At 33.6% G+C, this 24,183-nt stretch overlaps 3 protein-coding genes across 8 annotated transcripts in view; 1 reads left to right on the plus strand and 2 right to left on the minus strand.

The window, feature by feature from the left end:
• The first annotated feature begins 328 nt into the window (after positions 1-328).
• Positions 329-14,158, plus strand: LOC126774294 (uncharacterized). 4 transcript variants are annotated; one of them, XR_007669798.1, is made up of 12 exons: positions 329-537; positions 610-1,291; positions 1,523-1,585; positions 2,512-2,659; positions 3,710-3,828; positions 4,251-4,487; positions 5,222-5,378; positions 8,913-9,052; positions 11,164-11,263; positions 11,834-11,914; positions 12,299-13,998; positions 14,057-14,158. XR_007669798.1 is itself a non-coding variant. In XM_050495745.1 (11 exons), coding segments are annotated over exons 1-11 (2,043 nt in total). In that variant the 5' UTR covers positions 329-535; the 3' UTR covers positions 12,613-14,158. The 4 variants fall into 4 exon arrangements, 3 of the variants coding, with proteins under 3 accessions (XP_050351702.1, XP_050351703.1, XP_050351704.1); XM_050495745.1 differs by having other exon boundaries at positions 12,299-14,158; XM_050495746.1 differs by lacking the exon at positions 1,523-1,585 and having other exon boundaries at positions 12,299-14,158.
• A 581-nt stretch (positions 14,159-14,739) lies between these two features.
• LOC126774352 (ATP synthase subunit d, mitochondrial) lies at positions 14,740-15,940 on the minus strand. Its single transcript, XM_050495839.1, has 3 exons — positions 15,724-15,940; positions 15,325-15,543; positions 14,740-15,074 (listed from the first exon to the last, which is right to left on the minus strand). The coding sequence occupies exons 1-3, from the start codon at positions 15,840-15,842 to the stop codon at positions 14,888-14,890; spliced, it is 525 nt and encodes a 174-aa protein (XP_050351796.1). The 5' UTR covers positions 15,843-15,940; the 3' UTR covers positions 14,740-14,887.
• A 2,813-nt stretch (positions 15,941-18,753) lies between these two features.
• LOC126774328 (protein trapped in endoderm-1) overlaps positions 18,754-24,183 on the minus strand; it is a 51,554-nt gene continuing 46,124 nt past the window's right edge. The window contains exons 6-7 of one of the 3 annotated variants that reach the window (XM_050495799.1): positions 19,953-20,167; positions 18,754-19,769 (exon numbers count right to left, since the gene is read on the minus strand). In XM_050495799.1, coding sequence (XP_050351756.1) covers positions 19,391-19,769; positions 19,953-20,167 — 594 coding nt within the window. In that variant the 3' untranslated portion in view covers positions 18,754-19,390. The remainder of the gene's footprint in view (positions 19,770-19,952; positions 20,168-24,183) is intronic. The other 2 variants (XM_050495800.1, XM_050495801.1) reach the window with 2 other exon arrangements.

Here is a 24,183-nt window from a genome sequence, read left to right on the forward strand (position 1 = left end):
ATCGAAAGTAGCAATATAAATATATACCGTTTATAATAGATTTACAATATGGTACCCGTTTTATTTATATAAATATAATTTTATTATTAATAAAAAATAGACGATTTCTTAAAATTTGCGCTATGATAATTTTATATTATTTTAATTTTAAAAAAATTGGACTGTAATTTAATTTATTTTCAATTTTAGTTTATTTAATATTGTATAAGTATGATTTTTATATTATTTTTATCAAATCAAAGAAATTGAGGCATAGATGTGTACCACCTACTTTTTATTTTTATAAAAAATAGTTGTTGACACGTAGTATTGAACGTAATGCCAACATTAAACCTAAAAGTTAAAACAAAACATGGCGGCTTTCCAACGCTTTGTGATTGTAAATTAAAGAAAAAGATAGCCTTGCCGAAAAAAATATATTTACAGCTTCAAATCCTGTATAAGTGGAAGAGTTTAGGTAAAGATTAGAAAATAAGTGAAAGAGCGATAGTTGTGTGTTAGCGAAGTATTAATTTATATTTATCAAACAATAAACATGTAAGTGCTCAACAGATTATGCTTACTTTACTTGTAAGTTGACAATTTTAACATTTGCTATTTTGGGAATAGGTACGACGATAGACGTGGTGGTCGTGGTGGACGTGGAGGATCTCGAGGTCGCGGCATGAGTCGAGGAGGCGTAAGTTCTCGGGGCGGGAGGTCTAGTGAGAGATCCCAGGAGAGGGTGACTCGATTCAGCGGAGGTAGTCGAGGACGAGATTTCGGCAGAGGTGGTGGAAGAGGAGGTAGCCGTGGTGGGCGCGACAGTCGTGATGATTTTCGTGGAAAATTCAAAAATGATCAACCGGGAGGTGGCCTCCGTAAAATTCGCTGGGACAATGTCCAACTCACTCCCTTCCAAAAGAACTTTTATGTACCACATGCAAATGTTCAAAAACGCTCATTGGCTGATGTGGAGGCCTATCGTAGTCAACACCAGATAACAGTTAAAGGGCGCGACGTTCCTGCGCCTAGCATATATTTTGAAGAAGGAGGTTTCCCTGACTATGCTATGAAAGAAATTCTTAAACAAGGGTTTCCTAATCCAACACCAATTCAAGCCCAAGGTTGGCCAATTGCTTTATCTGGCCGAGACATGGTTGGAATTGCTCAAACAGGATCTGGAAAGACATTGGCTTACATTTTGCCGGCAATTGTGCATATAATCAATCAACCTAGACTTCTGAGAGATGAAGGTCCAATAGTTCTTGTATTGGCACCAACGAGAGAATTGGCGCAGCAGATTCAACAGGTAAACATTTATTTTATTTAATATTTAAAAAAAAGAATGTTTATAAAGACTAATATAGTTTTAAAACTAACAAAGTTTGCATGAGTTAATTCATAAAGCTATTTCAGCTGTGCTCATTAAATAATTTCAGAAACCTTTTATGCAATAAATCCATCAGTCAATTAACATTAATTTTGTTATCCAAACAATAGTATGAGTAAATGATTTATTTGTTTCCATTGCGCTACCAAGGCTCTGCTTTCAATGAACGGGATAACTGCAGATGTAGAAGGAAATCCAAACAACATGGAAATAGTAAATTGTTTCAATATTAACGTTTCACTGTAGAATTGTAGTGTACCATCAGGCTATGTTCGAAAACCTATTATTAACTTCATTATTTGCCATAGGGAATGTAGATATAGATGAAATTTCAATATAAAGTCTTAATATTCTTAGTTCAAGGTTTCTGAACGTAACCTTAACTTGTCTGAGCACTCAATTCCGTTTTATTTACAGTAGGTGTATTTAGTTTTTTATATCATGTTGATCTTGCATAAATTTAACATAGTTGTAAACCTATCAGTTAATTATATTATTAGTATAATACATATTTATATTGCTTATTTATTAATATAAGTATATAATATAAATTTGAAGTTGCTCTCTGTAACTTTAATGTGCTTTCGTTATTTAAATTTTTATTGTATCATCAAAATGTGTAGATGGTAGATCAAAAATGATTATACACACTTTAATTTATCACATTAAACACATAAAATACTTTATCTCGTACTTTCACAATTAAAGCAACACAATCTTAATAAATCCAACATAAAAAAAAAAACAAAAAAAACATAAGGAAAATATTATCTGTAGTTACTTGTTTATTCCACATACATTAAATAGTCATTTATTTATTGAATAACTAGATTTTATCAATGGCTTTGCTTCTTTGCTTGTTCTGGAAAAACTTATATCATAATTCTTTTATTTTAATTATATATTTTATAATAATTACTTAATAAACCATTTCTATAGATAAAATCACATTGATCCATCCAACTAACATTTGCCAATAACAGTAGGAATGTTATTACTTTCTTAGGATTACAACAATAATTTAAAAATTATCATTTTATATTTTGCAAATAAATAATAATGTGGAAACATTGTTGATCTACTTTCTACATATAAATGAAAACCGACTCGAGTGATTAGTCTCCATTTACTTTTAACAGGTAGCTCAGGAGTTTGGTCAGAGTGTACAAGTACGGAACACATGCATCTTTGGTGGAGCACCGAAGGGACCCCAGGGGAGGACGCTTGAGAGGGGTGTAGAGATTGTCATCGCAACACCGGGAAGACTGATTGATTTCTTGGAGAAAGGTATATATCAATTTTCAATAAAGCATTTTGAGGGAAAGCCTTACATTTGTATCTGGTGTTCAGGGTCTCGTAATGTGATGTATATGAACTAAAGGAACCATATTATTATTTGCTCTGAAATTTATATCTGCAGTTAAAAGATTATTTTAAAATTAATAGTTACAGATACAGCGATACTTTATGTAGCTTTAATAACAATACAATTATGATAAACAATAGGACAATAAAATAAGAATAAGAAAACAATGCTATTGTTTTCACATGCAGTTACTTGTTACTAATTTTAAATCACTTAATACTTTTTGCATTTAGGGTCTATATTATGGTGGATAGATAAAAGCAGATTCTATATATAAAACAGCAAAACGGCTGTAAGAGAATCTTATAATTTTTTTTAAAATTGATTTAAGGCATGGCAAATGGGACACTGTTGGTAGTGGTGGTTTGTGACTTTTTTTCCAAAGCTACTGGCAGTGGCACCAAATTTAATTTACTGGTGGTAGGGCTTTGTGCAAGCTCATCTGGGTAGGTACCACCCACTCATCAGATATTCTACCGCAAAACAGCTGTACTCGTTATTGTTGTGTTCCGGTTTGAAGGGTGAGTGAGCCAGTGTAATTACAGGCACAAGGGACATAAAATCTTAGTTCCCAAGGTTGGTGGTGTATTGGCTATGTAAGCGGTGGTTGACATTTCTTATAATGCCAATGTCTGCGGGCAGTGGTGACCATTTACCATAAGGTGGCCTTCCTATTCTAAAAAAAAAAATCCAAAAATGTTAATGTTTTGTCAACCACTGTATTTTTGACGAAATATCACTGTAATGACACCTTTCTAATCACTGCACTGTAATACAAAGTAATACATTTAGTGTGACAAAGTATTATTGTGTTCAATCCAATTAGGTGATCGAATAAATGTTGCACTTTATCAGAAGGGCCTGCAAAAAAAAACCCCTCATTGTGAGCCACAAGCTTTGTGGCACTGTGTGCTGGTGCGTTCTGAGTACTTTTGTAAAATTTTTTGCTTAATTATTTATTTTTGCTACAGATACAACTAATCTTCGTCGCTGTACTTATTTAGTGTTGGACGAAGCAGATAGAATGTTGGATATGGGCTTTGAACCACAGATAAGAAAGATTATTGAACAAATCAGGCCTGATAGACAGGTAAGTTATTATTTATTAATAAACCACATAGCAGAAAATTATGATGATGACCTGTCTCGATGAACTGCGACGGACATTATAGTACATAACGGCAATCCAACACGACCCGAAAAAGTTAAGGCACAGGACCGACTGCTTTAAACTTTTTCCGAGGCACGGGTGTGTACTCTCTTCCAACTTCCAGAGTCTGGGCTGCTGCTGACATTTCTCGACTGAAATACCCATACTTCTTTTTGGCCCAACCTGGGGCTTGAACCCAGAACCTATGGATCTGTAGACTTATATCCAGCCACTAGATCAAAAACGCGACTGTAGGCAGAAACATGCAGTGTAATGAGAAAAAAATAAGTAAATCTTATTTTTTAAGAAAGTAAATTTTTTTTTTGTTTTAGCTATTTTCATAATTAATCTTAACTCTTCAGGTGTTGATGTGGTCTGCAACTTGGCCGAAGGAGGTTCAGATGCTGGCTGAAGAGTTTCTTCACGACTACATACAGATAAACATTGGTTCGTTATCACTCTCGGCCAACCACAACATCCTGCAGATTGTTGATGTTTGCGAGGAGTGGGAGAAAAATGAAAAACTCTTGACTCTATTAACGGAGATATCTTCAGAGGAAGAAACCAAGACAATCATCTTTGCAGAGACTAAGAGAAAGGTAAGAGTTTTTGTGATTAGTAAATACAATAGGGTTTTTAAACAAAAAATATATAACAGAAAATTATAAAGGGTGATAAGTTAAACAATGCTGTGTCTTCTTCTTTCAAATGTCAAATTAATGAAAATAGAAAGAGAGAAATAAGTTATTAATTAAACACCTACTAAATAAAATTAGTGAAAAAGAATTATATTTTAAATTAATATTTTTATGACAAAAACACAATTGTGTTAAATTTGATTTGCATTTCAATGATGAAGTTTGATTTTTAATTATCACTCTTAAATAGCTACAGTGAACTCTCATTGTTAACGATAGTATTTATAAATCGAAAATAGGAAAGATGTATTTTTATCCTTATCTTATTATGATGATATGATATGCCTGATAAGTGTGGATGTCAACTACAAAATTTAGCCCATCTCGGTAGGTAACACCCACTCATATATTCTACGCCAAACACCGATACTTACAATTGGTTATTGGTTGAAGGGTTTGAAGACTCATTGGCTATGAAAGGAAAGTTTAATATTCTACAATGCCAATGTCTATGGGCGTCGGTGACCAATCACCATTAGGTGGCCCATTTGCGGGTCTGTCAACAATACTCCTTAAAAAAAAAATACAATTTTTTCTTAACATGATCTGTGATTTATATATATAAAATTTTCGTCCCGGAAGTGTTTTAAATCTCACATCCGCCGAGTTGACGTTTAACCCTCGGCCGGCTGCAGGTGGACGAGATCACGAAGACCATCAACCGCTCGGGCTGGCGCGCGCTGGCCATCCACGGCGACAAGAACCAGCAGGACCGCGACTACGTGCTGCAGCAGTTCCGCCACGCGCGCTCCTCCATCCTCGTGGCCACCGACGTCGCCGCGCGCGGACTGGGTAACGGCGCCACCACCACTAACGCGCACCGCTTAATCGTTCTTCTACCACTTAGTCTCCGCGACTCGATTTATTCATCTTTTTAAAATATTTTGTAGTATTTAAAATACCGGTACGAAGTGAAATTAAAGTGTGACATTTAGGTATTACTTATTGTAAATAAGAATTACGAAACGCAAAAAGGAAACGCTTTAATGGTTACTAGTAGAAGGGGAATGTGAAATGATATCATTATAATACAAATATCACTGTAAATGCCCAAAACCTATCCGATGTTTGTGCCACCGAAGAAATATAAAATATTAAAATAAACAGGTGGTGATTACTCCCGCCATGTTGGTATTAGAAATATTGAAATATGCGCAAATTGTTATTTATAACTTGCACTGAAATTAAATGGGCTTGAATAATCGTTAGGTATCGATGAATATTATAGGTAGAAAGAAATTAGAACACATCGAATTATTGTAGGCTGTAACTGCAATACCAAAGTCATTAAAAGACAAAAAAAAAAAAGTTATCTATTTAAATAAGAAAATTTGCGAATATTTCAAATATAGAACGAAGGCATCAAACTGAAGATTGAAATTAATACAGAAGCGAGGCTTTTTAACTGTAACCGCACAAAAGCTAAACATCCTCGCTCTGTTGCCGGGGTGTTCGAGAGGTCTAGGAGATGTCAGGAGCGTAGCTAAGGCCTTTGATACCATTGCTAAGTGATTTGTGGATTATATACTTGGGCTACACATAATGGGGCTTGGATTATGTGCAGACCAATCGTCGTTGAGATGCCAATGAAGAAAATATTTTTCTGTGGATTGAAAAGTAGGACAAATATTTTTTTAAAAAAAAATAGAGTAATTTAATTAAAAACAGCATTGTATCGACATTTTATAATGGCGTAAATAGTTTTTTTCGGCTGCAATACAAATAGTGGACGGGCGGGGTATTCGCCTATAATGAAAATGAATGCTCATCATCATGAGACACTTGAAATTTTATCATAAATTATTGAGGTTTTATTTTAAATTAATCAAAGATGATTTTTTTTTTTAAATCTCAAACCATAGTTCATTACACGGCACAAGAGCTTGTAGAATAGTATCATATAAACAGTATTTAAAGGTTGAGCTCTGAGTATCTTATCCAATATATGAGTAGGTTTGGATATTTGATTCAATGCTAATTGTTGGATGTATTTTCCTGAATTTTATCCGATATATGAAGGTTTTCTTAACGACGTTTTTCCACGAGCAAATTACATACAACTCGGTAGTGACCCTTGTCCGGGTTTCAACACGTAATATCTTATTTAAGATTTACACGTTCAACTATTGGAAAGAGATTAGACATAACATAGGACTCCCTTATGTCTGATTATATACAGGAAAAAAATGTGATTTAGTTGGCAATAAGGATTGTCACTTTAAATAAAGTGATATTTATTTATGTACTTCAAATATGTACTAAGTAGGGAATGCATACACGTCAAAAGCCATACAATAATAAGTTCCACAGAAAAAGTTAAATATTTTTTATTCGTTGACATAAAAATTAAAAATGTTTCAAGTTCCAGTATTCACGATTTTCTTTTATTTATATTAAATTCATTCAATTGATATATTATTTAAAAAAAAATACATTAAATGATTAGTGAATACTGGAACGTGTATACACGTAAATGACACAGCAATGGTCCCATAATGCCATTTAGAGATGTTCTCGGGCCATGGCTATAAGTACCCTATGCGAATTTATGATATATAATTAATATTATAACATGATAAACATTTTTAATATAAAATAATACATAGGGTACAAAAATGACCAGGCCTATTTAATATAAAAAGAAAAATTTCCATGACTGACTCGGCATTATTCTCGATTGTTTTCATTTCAGAGGCGCATGCGTGCAGAGATAAGGGCTAACTTTTCGGTGTGTTGCTGACTCCGATTATTGATACACAATATATATATATACATATATAGATTGCGAGAAATCACAATATATAATTGATAATAAAGTGTTGATAACTCGATGACAGCCAGTTAACTGTCAGCGCACACTGTTTAGACGAGCATGCTGCCTCTATAAATGGAATTTGGGGAGGGGAGGTGTTTGATGATCACGCTAATTGTTTCAATGATTTTTGATGTCAAACGATGTTTGTCTTCGGGGTTGAGGGTAGTCTATAAAATACGTTAAAACTAATAGTTTAAAAATAAATCTAATTAAAAGTTATCTAAATCAATATTAAAAAGTTTTGAAAATATAATATAAATTAATTTCTTAATTTAATGGCTTTTAGAGCGAACTATTCCATATGAAATAAGCTCCAAAACCTTCTCCTCAAAAAGAGGTGCGGAGGTCTTTAGCCCAGCAGTGGGACATTCACAGGCTGTTACGGTTACGGTATTCCATAAAAGAAATATAATCTTTTATTTATCTGTGGTTTAGTAGTAAGTATAGAATAAAATGTTAAGTATTGATCATTTGCTGTAATGGACAATTTTATCTAAGGTAGAATTAATTTATTTCATTATACCTCAATAGCTAAACGGTATGAGGGTCAAGTCAAATTTGCATGTTCCCCACCGCTTGCTAATGTGAGTGTAGTACTCAATACTAATATAAGCTTTGGAGGAAGTGGGAATATTAATAATTCTAAAAGATATTAATAATTCTATAAAAACATTTAACAGACTTTTAAATGTATGTCTTGACTTTTCGTCTATTCTAAATTTAAACTAATGTATCCAAGAATTAAGAGCATTATTATCATCATTTATAATTAATTAATATATTTATCAATCTTAAGACAAGGCAATAGGATTAAAACGTATTTTATAGACTTCCCGGTAAATTTAAATTAAAAAACAAAAACAAAAAAAAAAAACCAAAGCGAGAATCACGAACTAAGAGCAATATTTGCTTGGTTAACTGTCATGAGAGATTTGCGAACAAAACTAAAGCGCTACGCAACCTGACAATATATTATACGTAACGGATATAACGTTGAGGGATACGATATTGAAGTCAGCCACACTGCTCTCGGCCTACAACACTCCGGACATATGGGCATAATACAGTTGATTTCCAGCCGTCGACGGTCCTGCGTGACGTCTAAGGTAATTATTGCATTCGGTTTGGGGGAGTAGAACCTGTATCAGTAACTTTCTATATAACGAATACACCGTACAAATATTCTTTGTAAAGTTTAAACTCTTAGAGTCTTACTTGTATGTGTTGCGTGAGGGGGGGGGGGATAATTAGTTGAACAATGCTATCTCTACTTTCGAATGACAAAACAATGATGATAGAAAGAGAGAAATTATTGTTCAACTAAAAACCCGCTCAGCAATGTTATAAGTGAGAACGTTAAACTCGATTAATTTATTATATTAAATGCTATTAAAAGGCTTCTTCCCTCAAACTAACAATAGTTTTTTTTTTATATTAGCCGTGGGTATTGTGATGAATGTTTTTAATGAAAACCATATCGTATATAAAACAAAGTTCACGTTCGCGTGTAGACGTGGAGGACGTGAAGTTCGTGATAAACTACGACTATCCGAATAATTCGGAGGACTACGTGCATCGCATCGGGCGGACGGGACGCTCGCACAACACGGGCACGGCGTACACGCTGTTCACACCGAACAACTCCGCGAAGGTGAGCTATTCCAATCGAAAACGAAGTAAAGATAAACCATTGATTTATATAATCCATGCGATTTGATAATTATAGCTCTTGTATATTATACAAAAGTCGAGATGGCCCAGTGGTAAGAACGCGTGAATCTTAACCGATGAACGTGGGTTCAAACCCGGGCAAGCACCTCTAAATTTTCACGTGCTTAATTTCTGTTTATAATTCATCTCGTGCTTTTCGGTGAAGGAAAACATCGTGAGGAAACCTGCTTGTGTCTAATTTGTCAATTGTGTCAATTCTATGTAGTGAATGCTGGCGTCCCCCAGGGATCTGTGCTATCTCCCACACTCTTTCTTTTGCATATCAATGATATGCTCTCCCTTGGGAACATACATTGCTATGCAGATGACAGTACAGTGCATGGTGGATACCACGGATGCGCAGTGGCTGGGCGGGCGGAAACTGAGGAGAGGCGGGAGAATCTTGTTATTGAACTCGATAGGACATTAGAGCTCATCGCCAAATGGGGTTCTGATAATCTTGTTGAGTTTAATGCCAAGAAAACACAGGTGTGCGCTCTCACAGCGAAAAAGTCACCATTTTACCCTCATCCCTCCCTCTGTGGCACACCGCTGATGATACAAAGCAAAATCGCCATGCTGGGGATGGACGTTCGCTGCGACCTTAGTCCAAGGGATTACATCGAGGCTATTATAAAAACAGCTTCACGAAAACTCGGAGTTCTGAACAAGGTGCGACGTTTTTTCACGCCACAACAACTGTGCCTGTTATACAAAACACAGGTACGGTCTTGCGTTGAATATTGCTCGCACCTTTGGGATGGCTCCGCTAAGTACCTAATGGAGGCCTTGGACCGGTTGCAGCGACGTGCAGTACGCATTATTGGCGACGTAAAGGTCACAAACACCCTTGAACCTTTACAATTGCGTCGTGAGATAGCAGCACTGAGCGCTTTCTATCGACTGTATCACGGCGAGTGCTCTGAGGAATTATTCTCTCTAATTCCTGCTTCCCCCTTCCATCTTAAGTCCACGCGAGCTGGTTCTCGATGTCACCGCCTAACTGTGACATCAATTCCATCGCGCACAAAGAAATTTGGCAACTCCTTTCTTTGTCGCACTACCAAAAAATGGAATTCCTTACCAGCTCACGTGTTCCCCTCCTCTTACAACCCGGGTTCCTTCAAACGAGGCGTGAAGAGGCATCTTGCGGGCCGGCAAGGCGGGGACGGCTAGTACAGAACATTCTTCCCGACTGTACTGGCCGTCGTCGCGTTTGGACTCTACTACCACTTACCATCAGGTGGAGTAGAGTCATTTGCCATCCCGGGGCATATAAAAAAAAAAAAAAAATTTCATCAAAATTCTGCCACATGTGTATTCCACCAATCCGCATTGGAGCAGCGTGGTGGAATAAGCTCCAAACCTTCTCCTCAAAAAGGGAGAGGAGGCCTTAGCCCAGCAGTGGGACATTTACAGGCTGTTACTTTTATATTATACACTCCAAACCGCTCTTGATTCAGTCTAAAGATCTTTATTATTACTCAAAGAACATGCAGTTCAATTAAAGAGCAATTTAACAAATTTCACGCAGTAAAAAGGGTAGACGATCATAAATGATAAAATTGACAGAAAATGTAATGTTATAACAAAATACAGTTCAGACCGATGACCAGAAAAAGAAATGGAGATTCTAGAAACAGATAGATAACTAACCTAAACTATATGTATTTTGCTTCCGAACTTCCGATAAAACGATCGCCGATATTCAAAACGCGATTCTTTCACGAATCCATAATGAATAATCAATTGAAAATTCAGGTACTCGTTTGCAAGGTCAAAATTATTTATTTGTCTCAATTTTTCTGACGATGAGAATACGTATAGTCTGCAAAGAATTAAAGTAATAATCTTAACGGTCTCAACAATAAAAAGCTTTGTATCCAAAGTTATAGCCTGAAAATAAAATCCTTATCCTGCAAAACAAATTAATTATTAATTAAAATATGGCTGTCCTAAAATTAATTTAATTAATTTTTGGACAGCCATATTTTAGTGTACCACATTATTTGTATCAATGCATTTAACGACGTCAATTTTTATTTCCTACAGGCAAAGGACCTGCTCTCGGTGCTGCAAGAAGCCAATCAAGTGGTCAACCCTAAGCTGTTGGAGTTAGCTCAATGTGGAATGGGATTCAAGGGGAAATATTGTAAGATGATTTAATTGTAGCGTTATTTAATACGGGCTCTGACATATATTCATCATATCTTTTTATATCCATTTTAGTGAAAGTTTTTTTTTTTTTTCTAATCTCCACTGATTTGACACATTGTTTTGACACATTGTTTGTGTTATTGTACATTTCTATTATTTAATTTATTTTGGTAGTTCGATGTTCCTGCATATGTCCAGGCAGCAAACAAAAACATCACAATCAAAAAGTTTACTGTCCCCAGTAGTAGTAAGTTTATTGTCATGCCTGTGTAAATTATTATCAAAGAATATAACTGGCACACATAGTCATCGTATTTATTAATTGTTAACTCGATAGTGAACCGCAGACATCAACATCCGATTTTTAACCACTTTACGTTTAGCATTTCATAAGCCTGATACAGCTGTTGTCGATATTTAACTCAGACACACACACACACACACACACACACTCACACACACTCACTCACACACACACACACACACATTACACATACACTTTGCCCGTATGTAGTAATGCGCGGTGTGTTAGTGTGCGGGCGTTATTGAGGTGTGTCGGTTTCAGGTCGCGGCCGGTTCCGCGAGCGGGACGACAGCGGGGAGCGCGGGCGGGGGCGCGGGCGCGGCCGGTACTCGGGCGACAGAGGTGATGTGTTGTGTCCTGTAGCTAAACACTGAGATATCCTATCAAACAAGGTCGTAAGAAACGTACCACCACCAGTAACCACCTCACCAGCTAGTTGACTAATAGTACACAGGTGGCTAATTCACAGGAGACCAGATTGCTTCGACGACTACACAACATATTGGTATTTTTTACAACTTGATATCTGTGTTGTGATATGTTATATAAACAACATATGACATTTCTTAGAAAAATACTTATATACTAGTTGTACTTAAAAAACCACTCAAAACATTATGAATATACTATTGTACTTCTTACTGGTGTGTCACTTAAAAAAATAAAACATTAAATCAAGTATGTACCAAAGTCAATTATTAATATGTGCTCGTGATGGTCATACAGGGTCAAGATGGGACAGCTCTAACGGCCAGAGCGGCTTCCAGGGTTCCAGTAATTCGGGTTTTAGCCGAGACAACAGTTACAACAGCCGATCTAATTTTGGCAGTAGGGAGGGTGGTGGCTTCAATAGAGACAGAGAGGGTGGGGGTAGTTTTAGAGGCCGCGGTGGCAGAGGCGGGAGGGGAAGTAGAGGTGGACAATATGGTGGTTCAGGATACGGGCAAAGTCAATCGGGATTCAATCAATCTAACCAAGGATTCGATTCAGCTCCAAACAGCTATTATAATATGTACTCACAACCACCACCCTCTAACTAAAATATAAAAGTAACAGTATTTACTTTATTTAGTAGAATCAGGACCTTTAGGGGAAACGTTTTTCTTACTATAATTTCCTGCCTCGTTTTCTCATACTTGACATGCAATAGTTTGAATTGTCAATTTGTATTCTGATTCTAAAATGTTTTTTATTTTATTGATGTAGTTAAAATGGTAAGATAGTTTTGTCTAGTAAGAATTCTAATGACGAATTAAACATATTTATAAAATATAGATAAAAACAGATAGATAATATTGTGTGTTTATGTACGAAACTGTCTAATATCTGAATGTAACCTGAAAGTTGCTACAGTGACACGTAAATAACTCTGCAATATGAAATTAATTTTAACATTTTTTTCTCATCTTTTCAAGAGCTCATATTCAAGTAAAGTAACTCTATGATGATACTGTTGACTGAAATAGTTACTAGAATATATAATATACAATAAAATGTAGCCCAGGGAGATAAATATGTAATCTGTATGTAGAGCAGAAAATTGTGAATTGTTGATGCTTAGAAAATATATAACAAGATTAAAACGAGTTTTTATTTAATTAGAGAAAATTTTAATCAATTAAAAAAAAATACTTTGACTGTTTAAGTTCTCAACAGCATTGTCAGTGAAATTGACTCCTCAAAAATCTTTTAAAATGTCAAATTGAGAGTAATTAATCATATATAATTAGACCAACTTGTATATATATGATACTATTAAAATCTAAAATTCTAAATCACTGAAATAATATATTTCAAGGATGACTTATTGTTATAACAATTTAGGGCATCTCGCTCATATTCAATGTTAAAATCTAAAGAAATTGGCTGTGCAAGTGTGGGATTATTGTGAAGAATTGATTTGAACTTGTTTTTATTCCGAGGCCATTTACATGCTACTTGTGAATAGTTAGTAACGTGGTCAGTCGTTTTTGTAACTATTCTAAAGTATAAAGTGTAAAAATGTCACATGAATATAGATTCTTGATACAACCTAGAAGCTGGTTAATTTTTTTTATAATTATCAAACAATTGAAGCATTTATACTTATCACTGAACTTTAAGGAAACCATTTATGGCCTGTCTTTTAGGCGTAGTATTATTTTAGATGAATTTCTCTGTCTCATCAGTAATGTGATATTTGAAAGAAGACAAAGCAGTGTTCTATATAACATTTGTTATTAAAAAAGTTTGAGTAGAGTTATTTTACGTAATGTACAACTTCAGTAGGGATATTTCATAGCAATTAATAGATATTACAACTTGTTAGCTCCGTTGGTAAAATGTACTTTTAACACCATTTTAATGTTCACATTATGACTATACAATGAATAAAAATGTGCTTATTGCTGGACAAAAAGGCTCTATAAATTATACTATACAGAAATGTTCTAAAAACATCCATATATTATTAAATAGTCATTTAAAGAAATTATATTCATAAAGTGAACAGGAAATTGTTAGAATGTAACATTCCTTTTTGAACTGCAATATTGTAACATGTGCAACTCACCAAATAAATAATGTCTTAAATAATTTCCTTTTTTTTAGCACCTTTGATTTCTTTGTCGAAATAATATATAGTTTGAGCTTTTGTATTATAAGAGGTTAATCCTTACTAATACTATAAATGTGAGTTTGTGTTATATGCGGAGTGGAGTGAAGTGTTGAGGTGAAAAGAGGAAGGAAGGTAATGCAGTTGTTAAATTATTATGATCTTGCAAATCAAATAATATATTTATAAAGTTGTATTGAATTAGAAGCACTTAATTTTTTAGTATTATAAAAAATACATTTGCAACTGAAATTGAATTGATAATTTTTTTCAGCTATTCTGAGTTATATAAATATTCATTAATGGAGATTGGTAAATATTATTTTGACTTTATAAGCAAATGCAGCAGAGCTCAGCCTACTCGCCAATCAATTTAAATTGCATTTTGATTTTGGTCAAATAATTCAGTGGGTTTTAAAGAATGCAATATTTAATATGAGTCAATGCTTTGCCCATAAAATATAAATTTACAATAAGTGAGTACAAAATGTTAAAAATAAAATCAATCTGCATTGTAGCATAAATAGTATGTAATACACATTTTTTTGCTGTACATTTAAAAATAAAAATAAAATTGGAAACATATTCCTTTATTCCTACATAAATTATACAGAACAATATTGTGTTAACTTCACAGCATAAGATGGGTTGCTTCACAAATTATATTGACCATTTTATTACTGAACTTATTGTAGGCCCTTGATGTGCCTATGTAGCTTTATCTAGTGACCGGAATGAGCTTGTTTGTCTGGGTTAACATAGTCCAGCTGCTCTTCGGCATCATGAGGCCAGAATGTAGGCTTGTTGAGAGGGTCAATGGCAATATCAGGGTGGGCGTCTTTGAAGTCTTCCATGGTCATTTGATCATAGGGTAAGATCGCCTTAGTCTCTTCGATCTGCTTTTGGTACCTGTAAAAAATATGAATTTAATAAATATTTACAACTTAGTATATATTTTGAGTTACATAAAGTATTTTTAATTTAAACACCAACAGAATAATTAATAAAACTTACTCAAGATTATTCTGAATTAAATATAAAGTAATAGTAGTTTTTGCTTATATTTTAATATGAAATTCAAATGAGATCTGTATAATTATATTTAATATAAAAAAACATGTTTGATAATAATTTTAAATAAATGATGTTTTTAACTTACGAAGCAATGTTTGCATTAGATGCTTGGACAAATACTTCAATTGATTTCTTTATTTCCACCCATTGAGCTTCAACTTTAGCGGTCATAGTGTCAGCAGGGTATGGAATCTTAAGAGCTTCGTATTGCTTCTGGAAAGTGTCTACCATTCCGGGAATAGGAATGGTCTGCTTGTAAACCGCCCAGTTGATCTTAGGTAACTCAGGAGGGTTAGCCAGCACCCTGGAAATATACAATTAAGTTAATATTTATTAAAAACAATATGTTATAATAAGATATAATAGCCGACTAGGATAAATTATAATAATAGTCAGTTATTATTTGTTTTAATGTACAAATCCATTTTTTTTATTATTACAAAAATTGATTTTAAAATTATGTAACATTCATGTGAAAACTAACCTTCGTAGATAGCCATCGGACTTGATTTTGAAAGCAGCAAGGCTGGCTTTCTGTTCGGCTGGGACCCTTTCGGCCAAAGCGGCCCAGTTTACAGAGCTCTGAGCGATCCTTTTCGACATATTTTGGCTGATTTATTCTATAAAATTACGGACCTCGTCACTGACAACTTCAAGTAACTAAAGACAGCTTTAAATTTTCTAGTGTTGCCATGAATATAAAACAATTTACAGTAAAGCTATGTACACATAATAAACAGATTTGAGAGACATATATAAAATTATTATTATGTATAGTTAGATTTTTTGATTCATACAACAACGGTAAAGTAATTATTATTATGATTTTTGTTGAAGTGTTCAATTGTGTCAATTGAATTTTTAAGAGTAATTGAGTGAGAAAATTACATCAATTTGTATAGATAATTGCGTTTGGCATAAAAATATATAATACGAATCGGTAATATTTGCGAGGTGATTTATTATATTGTATTTTATTATTGTATTGGCTTCATTTTATATATACATGTTATTTTATCAAAAGCTACTATTGCATGTGTCGTAATATTTTTCCTACTAAATTTAAATTAAAAATTAAAGTACAACATTAGTAAAAAAGCGTGTAAATAAATATATGTGTTAAAAATATATTTATTTCCGTCAGAAAACTTGTGAAATGTTGCACACAAATTCACTGTTACGATTTTAGCATAAAATAATTTTAGTTATTTATAATATCTATCTTAAAACTAAACTTTAGTTAAGCTTGAATTGTACACTGTTTTTTTATTAATGAAATTTTAACCCATTGATTGTCATGTCAGTTATAACCAGCGGTAAAGGAAAACATCGCGAAACACACCTTACGCTGGAAAAACGCATTACGCGTTTCCCCCACGGGAACAGTGGCGCTCTGACGGCCGGCACGCCTATTCGGGCCTCCATTCTCTAGGGAGGGTTCCCAGGGTACTGTGAACCCCCCCTAGTCCCGGCGGCGCCTATTGTGGCGGGGGGAGAAGTTGCGCATAGCGACACCTCATGTCCGGAAACAGCCATGTCCGGTAAGCACCTGCGTCAGCCTGAACGAGAGCGTGCCTCGATCGCGAAACAAACTTGCTAATGTGTCAGAGATTTGATTAAATGAGCTGTTCATCAGTTCAGAAAAAAACTCCTCCTGCAATTAATGGCATATCAATTAGCTATCATTTAATAATAACACTCGGGACAGACAACTGATATACTACTTTTTCTTTTGTAAATACATACTTATATACATAATTACACCCAGACTCAGTACAAACAGACATGTTCATGCACACAAATGTCTGTCCTGGATGGGAATCGAACCCACAACCTTCGGCGTGAAAGGCAAGTATCTACCAACCACGCCAACGGCCCGTCTTACTGCTATTCAGTCAAATATTTAATTATAGCCTGACCGAAGAAATTTTATATCCGTGAAATCTTAGAAACCACCCGATTTTTTTGAGAGGAATTACTTTCTCGTAAACAAATAAACAGAAATAGATGACGGAATTTCTCCTAGGATACATATTTCTAATTGAAAAATTATCTGCCATAGCCCGGAGATCAGCTCAGAAGAGCAGCGTAATACCCCGGAAAGCATGTTAAACCGTGGTCTACGCTTGATGTCTATCTTATTGTGTACTTATGCACTATAGCTATGCCTCCTGGGCGTAGTATGTGTGTAGTCTATTGAGAATGGCAGCCTTGGAAGGATTCGATGAGGACGTTATTATCATTATTATAAAATTTATTGAAGATTTTCGTCTCATCTAATCGTATCGATTAATATATAATTTTTCTCTCATTGCATTCAGTTGTCCATCATTAGATTAAAGGGGTTAGAAGTATGGAAGGGATGAGTATACTTGTATGTGGTTTTTTGGTTTTTGCCTTTTTTATTGCAAGAAGGGAAAAGATCAGAAGATCCACCTGATGGCAAATAGTCACCGTCGTCAAATAAGACCTTTAACATATGGGGAGCAGTTGACCCGTTGCCGCCCTGAAAGCATACTGTAAACTCCTCTTAGGAAAGTCCCACTAAAAACGCACAACGCACGCACCTTTGTATGTATATGTATGGTATCAATTAGAAACAAAAGTTATATTTGGTAGAAATAAAATAATTAAATATACTGAAATACATTTATTTAAACTTTGGTATGATTTAATCTAAATTTTATAAGTAGATAAATTACCAAAACAAAATTTAAATGCTCGCATATAATATAAATATATAAAACTATCCTATATTCGATACACGAAATAATTGCAGCCATTATTCTAATTGACTTTTATTATCAGTCTTGATGAAAAATTAAACAATATTTTTAATAAAAAAATATGAAATTGTTTATTATGTATAACTATAAATTACATTTTTGGTATTATTATATATAAATATGTAGCTAAATAGTAAGCTATTTATTTATGTAAATTAACTACGGGGAATGTTTCGAGGGAGAAGAAACGGATTTATTAATAATAAACACAAAAGTGGGAGTAATTTTTACAAAGGGTTGTAAATTATTAAATATCCTCAATGTGCAAACGTCTAAAATAAGCAGATTTACTAAGTTTATCTTACTTAATAAACCAATTTTTTTTGCAATTGTATTTGAATTAAAACTGTCAATTACTGTTAATACATTTTAAATAGTGATTATTAATTAATTTTCAACCTTTCAAATTCAACCTATGTTTTGTGATGATTAGGTAAAAGAAAATGCAAACTGGTAATCACAAATCAAATGCACTTTTTAATATCAATTGAATATTATTTCAATGGTTTTATTTGGTGAGTTTTATGGTAACTTAAAGCAGATTAAAATGAATAATTTTTTGGGTTTATGTTTCTAGTTTTGAAGTTTTTTTATATTGTATACTATATATATATTATTTGGGAACATGGATCTTCGTTTGATGTTGTAAAAATATCTTTGTTTTTAACGATTTTATAAAATGGATTTATTTTCCATATACATGTTTTTTATAAGAATATATTTTTGCTATAAATTTAAGATATGATATATATTATCTCGGACATTGAATTTTGTATAATTATGAACTGGTAACTTTTCGAACCTCAATTTTAGAAATGGTTGTATTTTTTTTAATTTGTTTTTTATTTTTCTACAGACGAAAGTACAAGTAATGGTAGAGTATAAATTGGTATTAATTTAACACTTAAGAATATTATATTTTTTTCACCTTAGCGTCTAAATAAATTACTTTGGTCATGTAAGTATGCTACTTTCATTTGTATTTACAATTATTAACATTTATTTACAGATGCTTAAAGAATCTAAGCAAGGTTAGCTCTACACATTCGTGAAAAATCCAGATGATATTTCTTCTTCTTTGTAGTAAACTACATGTTATATGAGCAAGGTTGTTACAAAATTAATTGCGTTGTACTTTGACATATGTGTCGCGTTAGGTTAATAAATTGGTTTTATACAAAATATGATTTATAAAAATTTACTTTATATAATGACAGTTGATAATTGTAAGCTATTTTTCTATGGTACTTATATTCTAAACATTTATCCGAGATTATTCAGTTCAAAGTATCATCAGACAAACAATAACCAATCAATGGTCCCTTTGAATCAAGTCGCATCGCATCCAGTGCGAAGCTAAACAACTTATAATTTAGTCGGTTTCTCTTTTAAGGGGTTGCGTTTATCGAGGTAATGGGGAGAATTCGAGGATTGACCGACAGTCCTACTCCCCCACGTAGTCCTTCGGGCAACAGGATTATTTTTGCAGAATTTTAAAAGATTGCCGTACGCAGCTCTATATTGTCTATTGGTCGCCGCGTATATAAGTGGGTTCATCACACTGGAGGCCCAAGCGAGGATGGAGGCTATGATATGTAGCCAGGGGAAAGAGATCCCGTCGTCTGCTACGTTCATGATCATGAGGGGAAGGAAACAAGCAAGGAAGCAAAGGAATATCGTCAACATCAGTGTTGTAAGGCGCGAGTCCTCTTCTTTCTCTTTGGCTGTTTGACCGCTTAGTTTGCTGTAAATAAAAAAAGAGGTTTAATGCACCTAACAACAGAACAACTGAAATTTTACATTATTATATTAGAAATTATATTAGAAAACCTATTTTAAAAATTGAAAATAAAACTCAATATTAGCTATAATTAGTCTACGTCAAATACTAATGCACACGAATAAAGTACATGCATAGATATCTCACCCACATACACACCTGCGTCCTTCCAGCTTTCTCTTGCTCTCCCGAACTCTCCAGTATATGCAAGAGTAGGACACGATTATCACGACGCATGGTAGCGCGAAACCAAACACGAAGAGATATTTCTTAGGACTTTTCCCGTCTTTGGGTAGAATGGTACAAGAGAACGTATTCGGGTCTAATCCTAGTTGACCCCAAATGCCAAGGAGCGGTGGTATCTGTAAACAACATATTTAATATTAAATACACAATAAGTTAAAATAGTTTTTTTATATTTTTTATTTTATAAACTGTGATAAAGGCATATTATTCAGCACAAGATTACATCTTTATTACATATAATAAAAACGTAACTGATCGCTGTCTGTACATGGAAGATATTTGAGCAAAATGACTGTTAGAATTTTTGTTTGTTTGTCTGTGCGTTTGTGCACGCTAATCTTAGAAACGGCTTAGCGTATTTATGCGCGGTTTTCAATAATCTATTCTGGCTAACTACACTTAAAATGTAGTGTTTGTTTTATTCAATCGGTTCATAAATAATGAAGTTATGTCAATTTAAAGAATCACGTCGAATATTTATTCGACAAAAATGCCATATAATAAATTCAGTTGAATTGGCTGAAATTTTAACTACCTATAAATTATGATTGAAAGTTAATAGGAACAAAACAAAATTAAAAAATGGGCAGTTTTAGATATTTAAAAGCTTCCAATGTAAGTTAAGCTCAATTCTATATGATTAATCATATTAAATAGAGTTTAACGTATGCTGGTATACTTCGGTTAACTCGCCCATACGTAGATATATGTCTATCTTTTAAGGTTCACTCACTATAACCTTTTGTATGGTATTCAAATTTGTTATAAAATAAATGCATTATTTTCAATATAAACATGGCATTAATTCTTATGAAAGATATCGAGATAAGACCATAGACAGTTTTTGTACTTTTACATATTTCAAAAGGTAGTTGAATAGGTTGTTTGAAAATATACTTACATAAGTACTTGCATTCGGTTTGTAAATAACTTAGTTAAAGTTTATAGGTTAGGTAGGTATTTCGTTTCGTTTATTTTGTTAAATTTATGCTTAGTTGGTTAGTTTGACAAGTGAAATACAACTTTAAATAAATACAAATAAAAATTATAAACAGTTACTTTACAAATCGTGACCGCGTGGAATGGTGGCAAGAGTGCTAGCAGCATCTCATCTTTGAAACTTACACAATAAATAAAGCACAGGGAAAGACATTCAGGTATGTCGGAATAGATTTAAGGGAATGATGTTTTTCTCATGTATGATTCCAATTGTATGTTGCCCTATCTAGATCCGGGTGCGGCAAAAATCAATAAATACTAATATCCCACGAAAATAAAATTAAAAATGTTGTATACACTGAAATATAGGCATGCTCTTAGTGATTTCTTTAAGTTACACGCGGGTGAAGCCGCTCGTACAGCTAGTATAACATATAATAAAAAGTGTGTGTTAGTATTTGTTAATATCCAAGATATGTATAAATTTAATTGTATTTGATTGACCCTATAATTAAGAGTATGGAAAGAGTACTAGTGAGTTTCTTGCCGGTTGTTCTCGGTAGAATCTACATTCCGAACCGGTGGTAGCTATAGATTTAATTCAATATTGTAACATGACGATTTAAGTGTTTAGTATTCGCTTGTACACGAATTTATAAAAAATATAATAGTACAAAACAAAGACAAAATTTGAACGCAGGAACGCATCCTTAAATTTAATTAAAAATCGCGAAGGGATTTTCTTTGCCGCGGATCATAGTTATGCTACTCGTTATATGGGCTACGAAATATACATATACTTTCCAATTAGTACCTATTCAGTCAATAATCAACGTTTATAAATAAGGCCGTTTTTATTCCTCCGCTATTGGATTGAGATTCTAAATCCTTTGAAAATTAAAAACTCTTTTCTGAAACTATCACAGTTCTGTATTCAGTAATAAGATTATGAGAAAAATATTTGTTAGATTCTTCGGTTATACAGATTATACAGAAAAAAAAAGTTTATCTCCTTATATTGAATTAGCAGTGAATTAAATAAATCCATTGAGTAATTCCGTTCTGTTATTAAAAGTATATGTCAGTTATATGTTTTTTTAATGAAACATTTCATTGTTAAATGAAATGTTATGTAATTTAACACGTAAACTTAGTACTTAGTAAAAATAAATTGAATATTCAATCATACGGTATCAATGTCTTTACTTATTCCGCCTCGACCTAACCCGTTGAATGCACAATTACATTCTCGACTAGGGTTGCCACTTGATTAAAACAAAAACAAATATTATTAATTAAAAGACTTATTTCTTAATTCGGCGAATAAAAGAAAGAGGTACAATCGAACAAATAGCTTGTATATCCAGTAAATTGATATATATTATTTACCTACCCCCATTATATACGCATTACGGAGATTAAATTGTAATACGTATATTACCGACGAAAAAACACTTAATTTGTCCGACCGTGGGTTTCATACCAGGATCTCTTGTAACAGTAACCCTTTCCCTCTTGAGGAGAATGTTTGGAGCTTATTCCACCACGCTGCTCCAATGCGGATTGGTAGAATATACATGTGGCATAATTTTAATGAAAATAGACACATGCAGGTTTCCTCACGATGTTTTCCTTCACCGTCAAGCACTAGATGAATTATAAATACAAATTAAGAACATGAAAATTCAGTAATGCTTGTCCAGGTTTGAACCCACGATCATTGGTTAAGATTCACGCGTTCTAACCACTGGGACATCTCGGGATCTCTTGATGTATACTTATTAGCTAGTCAATATTAACGAGGCAGTTAACTTCACAATATACATAGCTGATATATAAAGCCGCAATATATAAGGTATACATTAACCTCATCCATTAAAATCCTTTATATATTAATATAATACTTAGCAACAAACTTTATAATGGAATATTACCTCAAGAACTCAACTTTGATTGCAATATCAAATCGATCTTCATTCTTATTACTCTTAAAAAAATATTGTATAATCCATTAAAATTGTAGGCGTAATGATAAATATTTTACGTATTCCATGGGATTTTCTAATACAAACTATTCTCGACTTATATATATCTACATGGTATAAAACAAAGTGCCCCCGCAGCGGCTGTGAATGAACCGGAACTGTTTTGTATAAATTGGCTAAAATATGACGATTATTGTAGAAAATTTTGAAGAAAAATCATGATACGATCATCATTGTACGATCGAATTTTACGTCGAGTTTCCGTTTGTTCTTACAGAAAAGGTCCAAGCAATACAAACATAATTGACAGCCCTATTTGTTAAGCCATTAAAATGCATTTACACCAGAAACAATTGGTCGAAATTGTTTCGAACGGTTATCAACTGTTATTAACTTGGATTACGGAAATGGCGCTGAATGAATGATGTTTAACAATTAACGTTTAACATATATGTATAATTTATAAGCTTAAGCGACTTTTATTATCTAAACGCTTAAAAATACAATTTAATGTACACTAACAAATAGTAGTCGGCCCAGTGGTAAGAACGCGTAAATCTTAACCGATGATCGTGGGTTCAAACCCGGGCGAGCACCACTGAATTTTCATGTGTTTAATTTGTGATTATAATTCATCTCGTGCTTTACGGCAGAGGAAAACATCGTGAGGAAATCTGCATGTGTCTAATTTCACTGAAATTCTGCCACATGTGTATTCCACCAACCCGCATTGGAGCAGCGTAATGGAATAACCTCCAAACCTTCTCCTCAAAAAGAGGAAAGGAGGCCTTTAGCCCAGCAGTGGGACATTCACAGGCTGTTAGGGTAATAAATAGCATGAGTTAAAATGTTATATAATTGTTTTTTTAGTTAGTCCATTAAGTATTTATTAGTCTATTAATGTCCCTGGTGGGTTAAGACCTCATCTCTTTTTGAGAATGTTTGGTTCGCTCACATTGTTCTAATGCCGGTGGATACACATGTGGTAAGTTTTCATCCGACGTATGTAGGTAACCTCACTACGTTCTCACTAGGAATCACAAACACTAATTAACTACATGAAAATTCACTGTTGCTTTTATTATTTTTATAATTTATATCTATATCGAAATTATCCAAATAGTATTTTAGAATAAACAATAATAAAACTACTATTTATAGCAACTAAACTAATGTCAATTGCCCGGTCTTAATTTAAAACGGGACCC

This window comes from Nymphalis io, chromosome 16 (assembly GCF_905147045.1).
Source record: "Nymphalis io chromosome 16, ilAglIoxx1.1, whole genome shotgun sequence".
Classification (NCBI taxonomy): Eukaryota; Metazoa; Arthropoda; class Insecta; order Lepidoptera; family Nymphalidae; genus Nymphalis; species Nymphalis io.

Bases quoted from the DNA above. Each gene is read 5' to 3' on its own strand.
- LOC126774352 (XM_050495839.1), bottom strand. From the start codon at position 15,842: ATGTCGAAAAGGATCGCTCAGAGCTCTGTAAACTGGGCCGCTTTGGCC. The intron at 15,544-15,723 runs GTTAGTTTTCAC...GTATATTTCCAG, and splicing joins TCCGATGGCTATCTACGAAG to GGTGCTGGCTAACCCTCCTG. The intron at 15,075-15,324 runs GTAAGTTAAAAA...TATTTTTTACAG, and splicing joins TCTAATGCAAACATTGCTTC to GTACCAAAAGCAGATCGAAG.
- LOC126774294 (XM_050495745.1), top strand. The intron at 9,053-11,163 runs GTGAGCTATTCC...TATTTCCTACAG, and splicing joins CACCGAACAACTCCGCGAAG to GCAAAGGACCTGCTCTCGGT. The intron at 11,264-11,833 runs GTAAGATGATTT...TGTCGGTTTCAG, and splicing joins GGGATTCAAGGGGAAATATT to GTCGCGGCCGGTTCCGCGAG.